The sequence below is a fragment of the Ammodytes marinus genome (assembly GCF_949987685.1).
Source record: "Ammodytes marinus genome assembly, chromosome: 21".
NCBI classification, from domain to species: Eukaryota; Metazoa; Chordata; class Actinopteri; order Uranoscopiformes; family Ammodytidae; genus Ammodytes; species Ammodytes marinus.
In genome coordinates, this window is record NC_137225.1 from 9191190 (window position 1) to 9202472 (window position 11283).

Genomic DNA, 11283 nt, shown 5'->3' on the forward strand with positions numbered 1-11283 from the left:
TTGGTCTGTGGCGAGTAGTGGTGGGGGAAGTCAGCCGGCGATAGAGGGAGGCAAAGGAGCAAGGGGTACGCGGTGGGGGCTGGGGGGGTCCTACGCTCCCGGGAGAGAGGCAATTTCACAGCTGGTTTGCTCCTTAGGCAGTCAGGCTGAAAATGCTGCAGATTTGTGGAGCAAATTGAAATGGTGTCAGTGCAGGAACAAAGCGCCGAGCTGAAAGAACGAGGTAGGCGTGTGTGTGCGTGCGTGCGTGTGTGTGTGTGGGTGGGTGGGTGTGTAGGGAAGAGAGTGAGGTGGGGTTGAGGGGCCCTAAATTCAATAACAACCCTGTAACATTTTAGCCACGCCTTTTTTGACACCTGTCAGTCAATCTGTATGCAGCGACTGGCCCGCCCACAATCAGCATTACATTGTTTGAGAGAAAAAGTGTGTGTGTGTGTGTGTGTGGTGCTCTGTGTGTTTTTAATTTTCAAAAGGAAGAAGTGATTTGCGTTGTTTGTGTTCCGAGCGAGCTTGTTCAACCTTGGCAACCGTAACCGAGGCTCCATTATGGGATGTGCATGGTTTGGTTGTTGACTAGGCAGTGCATCAACGGTCAACAGCTGTGAGTGCCATGTGGGCAGCCATAGAAAGCCATTAAACCCATGTAGACACACACACACTCGCATTCCCCCATCACATGGTTTGAATTTAGTTGCATTAGATACTCTTGCCACTTGATTATGCCGCAGCAGTAAAAACTGAAATTACAATTACGCACACTGTCGATTGGCAGGTATAATGGGCACACACAAAACTCACTTCACTGGCTCACACCGCAGACACCGACACACAGGAATTGTCAGGGGATTCTTCCTGGTGGTAATAATAAAGCACTCGGCGCACACCTGATGGCAGTGTGGGGTCGGGGCTTAGCGTGCCCTCTCCAGCGTGGCAGGGAAATGACGAGCCAATAACTGCAATTAAACATGCAGTATAATGGCTAATCAAATTGACAGCCTCGGCTGTTCGCATGCCTCTCTCACAATGGCTTATCACAACAAACTATTATGAGGGAGGGTATTTCAGGCCTGATCCCCTCTTTTTCTTTTTCTCTCTCGCTTCCTCACTGCCCCTCATTCTCTCTATCTCTCACCTTTTCCTGTATCTCTACCCTTTTTTCTTCTCTTTCCCTCCCGCCTCTCTGTTTTGTTCATCCTCTCTCTATCTCTATCTATCTCTCTCTCTCTCTCTCTCTCTCTCTCAGGCTGTCATGTGGCTCCACTTAATTGCGGTGCAGATTAACAAAGCAAGCAAATTTGTTTTCTTGCTTTACTGTGTCACAGGGAGGAAGGGAGATGTTTTCAGGGAAGTGTAGTCGAATGAGCGTGCTGCACATTTGTAGAGTCACGTTGTTGCTCCAACTGCTAAACAGGGTTTATCCGTCTGTTTTGAGTGTCACACTCTCCACTCTCATTAGGCTAAAATAATGGGGGTATAATGACTCACTTATACAAAGGAAATAAAGTGGGTTAAGTAGTTAACTGTATCCAACAAGTGGTGACGTACTGTAAGTGTTTATGTTAAACGAGGGAATTTAAAAATATAGAGCAGACCATGTGAGACAAATTAGAACTTCATTAGTTAATAGTCTGCATAAAACGGAGCTTAGCTTGTAGTGAAGGGAACCACTTTTGATCTTCTTTATTAAAGCTGATACCATTCAATTCAAATATGCTGTGATTGGCCCAGTGGCGGCTCCTGACAATAATCTCAGGGGGGGGGGCAATTGTTGCCATGATGACAATGTCATATTGCATTTAACAGTTTGTTTTTCCTGTTCATCTGGCATAACCACTCTGGCAACATTAGACAAGCATTGTACTGTACAGTATTTTTGGACATTAAGTTAGTTAATTTCTTAAATAAAATTATTTTAGCTCTAAAATGATTTAATTATCCGGCTGTGGCCATCACAGATAACTTGTCATCTACCAGTGTGCTCCTCAGATAGGCTTCCTTTAAAAGTTAAGAGACCTGCTCTACAATTAATCACAATAATCTGATTGACTTGACAGTTGTGTTCTGATTAAACAAAAATGGATGCTGGCATAGCATATGTGCAATCATCACATTGGTTTGCATTACTACTGTCTACCTTTCTTTATATGTCCATGCTGTCTACAGCACCGTTACTTGGTAGGTGGGTTTATGTCGGACGGACAGCAGCTGTCAGAGTAAACAAACAGTCTATGGATCAGCTGTTGAACGGCGCTGGCTCGTCCATATGCAGATTGATGTTTAATGTTTGTTTTACCTTTTCTGAGAGATGATGCATAGGGGTGACACCCGAAGTTATCCATGCGGTGTCTGTGCTGCCATCAGGATGGATTAAAAGCCATTATACAGTCCATAATCATCATGCAGCGGCAGCAGGACAGAGCGTTAGCTCCTTAGCATCCTGCTAGCCTCGTCTTATCCGTTCAAACGAGCCCCGTGAAAATCTGCGTTTATACGATCCCCCAATCCATCTTGGTAGATACTTGCTTGATGGTTACATTTTGTCTGGAAAGGACCTAGTCCTTTTAATGACATGATCAAGTAGCTTGCCAGCCTAGCCTGAGTTGATATTAATTACATTGGTCTTGACTCTTGAATATGACCGCTTAGGGCAGCAGACCGAACATGTGACTGTATCAGTCACTGTAATTGGTTCATTGTTTACTGTACGTATGACGACAACATGTTAGGGCGAGCACCCCCGGAACCCCCAGAGATTGCATTGCGAGGCTTGCAGTTTGAAAAAAAAAGTTTTACATTGAAGTCTATGAGATCGCTCAGGGCGATTTTCAACCAGCCCGAAATCGCCCCAGAGTGACGGTACAGAGCACAGACGCTGATTGTACAATGATATTCAGACTTAGATGCAGGTAAAAACTGTATTGAAATAATAAATTATGATTATAGATACGGAAAAAAAAAAAATCATCATTATTATTATCCTTATTATTTTTTAGTTTTTTGCTGGTATGGCTCAAGGAGGACGTCGCCCTATCGCCCTCTATGGACGAACCGCCGCTGGATTGGCCCCAATACCAATACTTATCCCAATATTGTCTTGGGAAATCATTCGTTTATACATGTCTGCCTGTCATAGTCATTTTGCTACCACGTTTTTGACTTCTTCTTGGGTTATTAACAAAATGTGCTATCAGTTATATTCATTGGGTTTCGGTGGGCTGCAGGTACCTGCAGTTTAGGTAACGAACAATGTGAATGTGGCATTATTAATTATGGGAGGCTAAGTAAGTATGGGGACAGCCTGGGCTGACCCAAACTAAAGCTTGCTATCCACCGCAACACAGGAAGGTGTTTTGCTGCCATAACTTTCATCAAATTATTCAACACTGTTGTTCCCCTTTTGTTTTTGCCAAAGTACCAGTCTTTTAATGTGTATTGGTCTTGGTGTGTGTGTTTTCTCTACAGTACTCGGAGAAGGCCCTGTACAACCAGCTCTGCTTCTACAGGTTCATCTTTGACTGGGAGCACGCCTGTGCCAAAGTACTACAGACTGATGAGAGAGGTAAGGCTATGCACTCACACGTATGTAGCTTGTTACTGCACTGTAAGGCCTTGTACCTAACTTTCAAAAGTACTTTTCAATTTGTGAAAGGATTAATATCTAAAATGTTGTGCAAACAGGAAGCAGGCCTGCTTTTTTTTTAAAGAAAATTTTATCATTATTTTCTCCTTTTTTTGCTGTTTTTATTATTCTGCGGTACCGCCTTTGGAACAGAAATCAAGTTACCAGAACCGCTATTGAATTTTGAATTTTGATGTCTAACATGGCTTCCTCCCAAATAAGCATACAACATAGCATTAGCAATCAATGGCTCAACGTAAACCTTTTACCCAGCCTACACTTACAATATTCAGCAATGATGTGTGTGACACACACACACACACACACGTACGTACGTAGCGGAGTATGGGCATTGGATATGGGGAGGGGGGGTTAAGGACATTCAGCTCCTCGAGTCGACAGCCCTAATTTAGGAGACGGATTCAATCACACACACATACAGAATGCAAAACGCTCCAATCACTGGAAGAAAGAAGGAAAGAGCCCTCCATCGCTCTCCCTCTGCCCCTACCCTTTCTGTCCATCTCTACCGCCTTCTCTCCTTTGCTCTTTCTCTCTCTCTCTCTCCCTCCCTCTCTCCCTCTCTCTCTCTCTCTCCCTCTTGGACAGGCACTCGTTTGGCTGTGTTGATTGAAAACAGGTTTTAGATTTGGGGAAATGATAGGGGGAGTAATGGGCGCGCTGACGAAAGGATAGCCCTTCTCCTATAATGGGACATGGAGCGTATATTTCCCCCCTTGGACTCAAATAGACGCTACTCCACCGCTCTGGGCGCGCTCAGTAGGCGTCAGCCACAAGGCCTCTTTACCCATAGTTCTCCCTGATTGATGTCACTTGATTAGAAAGGGCCGCTGGGCCGAGTGATTCATTTATTTGATTAAATATTTATGTATGTATGTTATTTATGTATGTATGCCTGAACGCTGCGCTCGCCCGGAGCCGAGCGAGGCAGCCAAAGAGTGAGACAGCAGAGGTAAATATAACGTGTAATCAACAGATGACCACTCAGAAGATGGAGGGAGCTGCAATAGAGGGATTGGACCAGTGGAGGAGGGGGGGGGGGGCTAACATGATTATAGCCTCCATTTTTGCTTTCTTTTATTTCTGTCTTGGTCCAGATGCAAGAAATCATCGCCAATCAATTCTTGACTCTGGTCTTTTCTTTATGTTCCTGTGCTTTGTAGCGTTATTTGATCTGCGCCCGGCTTTCTTTCCTGAGTTTGTAAATCACAATACAAGCTCAATGCATTCTATACTTGGCGGTAAGGCCTGTGTGCTCACACTGCCCTGTACATATAGAAGGCCCAGCGTACAGTGCTCAGTATAGGACGCGTGTTGCATGGGTGTGAAGCAGTTTAGCATCTTGTCCTGCTGCAAGCATTTTGCGGTCCACTGACACCAGATCAGTGTCTGGCACCAGGAATCACATTTCACACACACCACAATTTATCTTCAAAACTCGCACTTTAAATGCAAAGTGTTAACCTTGCAGACAAGTGGTTTTCCAACATTTTGGGCTTGAGACCCCTCAAAATAAAGTAATGTTAATTTTTCAGGCGTTGTTCCAGGTTGCATATGTCAATGAGCAGTGAGTGTTGCTGCCAGTGAGGGATTTGGCTGATTATTAGGGGGGTGACACACACACACACACACACACACAGAGGACAGACTGCCTAGAGGGTTCTAAACCACAGCACCATATCCAGACAGCATCATGTTAAGCTGTTAAAGACTGTGTCAATGGAGAAGCAGCTACGTTCCTCTGTTCTTCCCTCTTCGGAAAAAAAAAATGCTTTGCAACATCAGGTTAATGTTAAGTGTCATTTCAATGTTTTTACAAAATCATTAAGAAAATCATTCTTTAATAACACACTAAATGAATTATATGAATGGTTGTTTGCTTCAAGTGATTAGCTAAGTGAAGTGGTGTTCCCGATGCAGCACACTTAATGTTACAGTTAATGATTACGGTACATTTCTATATCCATGCTGTAATGGAGAATCTGAACAACAGGAGGAGGGAATACGCTGCAGATTGAATTGTAACTCATCCATTACTCAAAACCAACCATAACTGAACTCACACTTACACTTCTCACTTGTTCTATGTAAATACAAATATAAAATAGATACTTAGACTGACAGAAATTATTTCACAATTTGTAATTGTAGCAGGGACATATTTCAGGTGTATATGTACCGTATAGCTGTGTCTATCTGCAGGTGTTGTCGACAAAGGTCTACACTGTATGGCTATCAGTTCATCTGGTCTTTCGACACTGACAAAACTAGTGTATCCAACGAAAAGACTCCCATACACACATACAAACCCTCATAATACTGTTTTTTCTTCCAATGGAGGAGGATGCATATATAGACGCTCACGCTGCTATAAAATATAGCTTTAAGTTGTTATCCCTCTGTCCTGGGGCAGTAATACCCCATATTACTGCATTACACACCCAGGGGCCACACCGCTCGGATTACATGGCGGAGACATACAATCCTATACACCCTACTCTACTCTGTTGTGTGGATCTGTGTGCTGAGTCTTGTCTCTGTGGGATTGTGTGCATGACAGGCCAACAGAGATATTGCTGTATTGCCCTTCTGCTAGTGTAGAGACTGTAAATAGCTTCTATCTGCTACTACAGCAGCTGGTTAAGAGTTTGAGCTGGCAACCTGAAGATTTTTAAATTCCATTGTCCAAGCTTAAGAATTGTTTTTTTTTTCTATAAAGTACTGTCCCTTCAGCCAGAGTCTGATATATCTTATTCCTCTGTGAAATAGACCTCAATTGTTTAAGTCTAGAAACACCCCCCAATGAGCCACACCATTGTGCTGGCTGTCATGCAGTTTATTTTGAGTTAATCCTACATAACCCACCCTGCTGCTGTAAATACTGTACCTGCTAACTCTTAAACTGGTATTAAGCCACGGCTGAAAATAGTCACCCCAACAATTTAAAATGTCCTCTTGTTTGAATAACATTAGCTCACATCTACCTTGCCCAGCTGTTATAGGGCATTATATGGACTTGAAAAAACAAAATATGAATGAAAAAGGTCGGAGATCCACAAATGTGTTGAAAGACGTTTTAAGACATTGTTGATTCTGGCCTTTTTATGGAATTTATTGACAAAATAATATATCATATTACAGTAGTGCCGTACCTGTGCAGCCATGTTTTGTTTTTGTTTTTTTTTCTTTTGCATGTTAACATGTGTACCGAACACACACGATAAGGTAATAAAAAAATAGCTTTGCATAAAAGAACTCTGCTGTCAAAGCTGAATGTAATTTGATCGCTTTGAATGTGTGTCTTTGCTGCAGTGCTGCACTGTGTGTGTGTGTGTGTGTGTGTGTGCACGTGCACATTTGTTAAGCGTGCGCCCATCTTATCTACATGTACATTGCATTTTGGTGCCTGATTGCTGCGACTGAGTAAAACATGGAGGCAATTTCATCCGCTGCAGGAGATCTCTAATAGATTATACACACACACACACTCAGAGACACACACACGATGGGAAAAAAAAACCACGCCGTCCGTTCCTTAGCTGGGAACATCCCGTATCAATGACTTTCAAATCATTTCAAGTCACTTGTCCTCTCCTCTCCCTCCTTGTGTCTATCTGTTGCCTTTTCTCTGTGTACTCCGTCACCCCCTCCCCTCTCCGGGTTTCAGTCCTGGAGTGTGGGCAGTATGATTGCGTGTGTGAGCAATAATGTAATTTTGCCGCATTGATAAAATATCAATTGTCCTTGAGCTGCGCTTTTTTTTTTCTAATGATCCATTTACCGACAGCTTCCCCGCCACCTCTCAGCACTCTGCATCTCTCAGCGCTCTTCTGCCCTCCCACTCCTCATCCGCTTTCTCTCTCTCGTCTTCTTTCTCTTCTCTCTCTCTGTCTTCTTTCTCTTCTCCTCTCTTTCTCTCTCTCTCTTCTTTCTCTTCTCTCTCTCTCTCTCTGTCTTCTTTCTCTTCTTCTCTCTCTCTCTCTCTCTCTCTCTCTCTCTCTCTCTCTGTGTTCATCTTCCCCTCCCTCCATCTTTCTCCGGCGATACAAAGCGGGGTGGCGAGAATCCGCGGGTGCGATTGTCAAATCAATTATTCATTCTGTGCAATTACACTCACACAAAGAAGTTTCCCCGTGCTCCGAGTGGTGATTAAATTAACTGCTATTCCAGCTGCCCGTCGCCACCAGCCTAATAGAATATTCATGGAGGCAGGGCCCACAGAATGGCCGATCTCCATTAACTTCATCATGCTCACTTAATTACAGGCTTGTTATTGTATTTACACCTAGTTAGAGCGTGCAGAGCCCCGATCTACTCGTGCCCGGCACCGCCAGAGTGTGCGCGAGTGTGTGACAACACCTAGTTAGAGCGGAGATAACCCCTGATACACTCACTGTGCGTGTGCGTTTTAGAGTCCATGTGAATGTGTGTCAGTTAAAGAGATGGTGTCTAATGCAATCAATTAGGCAACGTCTTTCGGATCTAAAGTGACATTAGCGTCTATAAGTATCCTCCCTATGTATATTTCATTTTACATCTTTCATTTCAGTCTTAGGCTGCGTTGTAGATCGCATACTTTTCTTTTTTCTGTCCTGCATACTACAGCTGATAAGAAAATACTCTAGTCAGCATGCAGTACAACTGAGACATACTTTTACTTTACTTTTACCTTGAATATATCCATCGCTTTGTTGGTTGTTTTTTTACTCGGAGGCTCCGTCGATATGACTTCACTTCTAAAAAACCTGGCCAGATGTAGTAGGGCATCCGAGTATTTTTAAGCATGCTTTATCTGACCACACGAATGTGACCATAAATAGTAGTAGTTAATAGCAGGAAAGTATTGGAAAGCGGGGTTAGTATCCTCCTTTCTTGGTTATTTCCACTCCTTGCTCGTTGTTTTCCCCCCTCCACAACTGCGGCCTTCCCAGCAAAGCCTTCCGCCTGACGCTCGCTCTTTAAGGGAGGCTATTTATTTGAACCGTGCTCCCTTCTCGCGACCAGGTCTCTCCCTCTTTATTCTTGTTCCTCTCCGTGACTCCTAAATCATTCTGTGTATCTGTTCACTGCGCAGTGATTGAGGTGGAAAAGAGAAAGGAGTGAGAAATGCGGGTGAAAAGAGGAGAGGAGGGGGTGAATTATTTTTTCCTACCTTTCAGAAATGATGACATGATTGCTTTCGCTTGATCATGCATCAGCCACCCATCCGCCACCCCTCTTCTCTTCCCCTGATAAATAGACTAGTTTGTCTCCATCCATTTCCCGTCCTTGCTAACTTGAGGATGATCTGGTAACAGTTGCCGCTGGCGTTTAAGACAACCACTCAATCTTCTTCTTTGTGTGTTTGTGTGTGTGTGTGCACATGGGTGGTTACTGACTAATGGATGTTTTTTAGTCGCCATGACTTTGATTTAGTGTGCTTTTTAAGTGTTTAACTGCTGCCAATCGTCTGTGTGTGTGTGTGTGTGTGTGTGTGTACCTCACTGTAGATCTCTGTTTAACTAACCTTTGTTCCCTTGGGCAGTCAGTGGGCTGGTATTTATCCAGCAGCCACTAACGCAGCAGGCAGGAAGGACTGGACAGGAGATAGGGCTGTGGCGAGGGCATGACAACAAGCCATATATGTGTGTATTTGGGATGTTTATATACAGTACAGGATCTAGATAAATAGCGGGCAATATTTCAATTGATTTGCTTGTACAACACTCTGAGGGGCGACTGTTGCTCAGGTGGTAGAGCGGGTCGGCCAATGATCAAAGGGTTGGCGGTTCGATTCCCGCCCTGCCACTTGTGTCATGGTTGTTCCGTCCTTGGGCAAGACAGTCGCCGACAAAACAAAACTTTAATTTCCATTTAGTCTCTCCAGTCAACACTATTATTCCTGGTGGTAACTGGCTGCACTCTTTGGTGTGATAGTGTGTTATTACTTGGTTTTTCACGATACTTCATCTACACTTGACACTCAGCATAATATTGTAAAGATTTGGTTTTGGTGGCCAAAGCCTAGCAGCATCTCAGTCTTCTCTCTGGCCTTTTATTACGGCCCACCTGAGGGGATAAAAGGGACCAGATATTGACTTCATGCTCTCATCAGTCCTTTCAATCGATCTTATGATCGTGTGTGTGTGTGTGTTGTCATCGATCCCCTCAGACCAATCTTGCGACGCCACTCCTGGCCCTCTCGGTGATAGCATTGCTGGCAATATAGCATTGGATCTGTTAGCTCTCCAGTTAAGGGTGAACACGCTCCCTCAGTGTTTATTAGTGACCAGACAAAGCCTGGCGTACGACTCTGCACAACCATAATCATAAGGATGGAGTCATCATAAGTGAATCGATCACTAGTTTGAAATGCACACGTCACAGTATAGCCTTTTGCTATTGACTTTGCAGAGGATTTGAATCATCCTCCATTGAGCTCCGGCAGAGATAACTCTTTTCTTCTCTTTCCTTCCAGCTCGTGCAAAGGGGTGGAGCAAAGACAGAGAGGTGTATCGGAAGCTGAAGGAAGTGCCCGATAAAGCTTTGGCCACAAGCGGCTACTCGGAGATCAACCTGGCCAAGCTTTTCCAGGCCTTCTCCTCCCTCAAGTAAAAAGAAAAACACAAAACAATACACACACATCTGTAAATGAAGACACCGCCCGCATGAGAGGCTCCGACATCTGACACGAAAGCCAGGGGGATTTGCACATTCGGGTGATCCAATATCGACATCTGTTTTTTTTCTGTTATTGGTTTCTGATGGCAGAGATGATTTTTTTTCAAGGTTTTGACCTCCGAACCCTCCAAATCATCTTCCCTGAACCTAATGGGCTCGTTATGTGTCTTTAACCCCAATCATACACTGTTCACACCCGGTTCTCCATATAGACTCACACACACACACTGATGGTAAAGGGGGAGTAGCAATCATACCTAAATGACTGTCTATTGTGCGTGTGGAGGCTAGGATGTGCACTGGGTGTGTGTGTGTGGAGAGAAAAAATGACTTCTCAGAGCAGCCAGTATACTCCAAAAGCTGCTAATTGGCCAATGATAGTGACCCCCGGCCACTGAGACCACTGGATGCCTGTGGCGATCGGACACTTGTTCTGATTACCACCATTCAGCCTGACAGTGTGTGAGAGTGTGTGTCAGATCAGGGAGCGAGGGAGGCCACACGTCTCTCTCTCTCTCTCTCTCTCCCTCCCCCCCTCTGTATCGAACAGCTGATCTTCTTCTCCTCCACTGCCTCGGTTTAACTCATGTCATTTCATCCCTCCCTCCTCTGTGCATATTGTCTTTTAATGCCTGTCATTTTCTATGTATCCAGCTTGTATCGCTCAGGTTGGTTTTATGTAATGATTTTTTTGTAATAAGCAGAATATTTCATATTGAGTATTTTGGTATTGACGAGAACCTTTTTGATATTGAAACATTAAATAAAAACTTAAATGGATAAGATGTTAATCTTGTGTTATTTGCAATAGTGTGTGGTTGTGTGTGTGTGTGTGGGGGGGGGAGGGGAGTGACAGAGAAGTGGGCGGATGGATATCCTGTTGTCAGTTGATTGTTACTGTTACCACCACACTCTGCAACACAACAAACAGGCCGACAGCAGTGACATATTCCTACATTTTAGAAGACTAAAGCCTATCCCAC

At 44.1% G+C, this 11283-nt stretch overlaps 1 protein-coding gene across 1 annotated transcript in view; it reads left to right on the forward strand.

Annotated features, from left to right (window-relative positions):
• The window catches only part of pola1 (polymerase (DNA directed), alpha 1), a 64686-nt gene extending 53657 nt beyond the window's left edge, over positions 1-11029 (forward strand). Inside the window, 2 exon segments of the mRNA XM_080050638.1 lie at positions 3463-3559; positions 10098-11029. Coding sequence (XP_079906764.1) covers positions 3463-3559; positions 10098-10234 — 234 coding nt within the window. The 3' untranslated portion in view covers positions 10235-11029.
• The last annotated feature ends 254 nt before the right edge of the window (positions 11030-11283 follow it).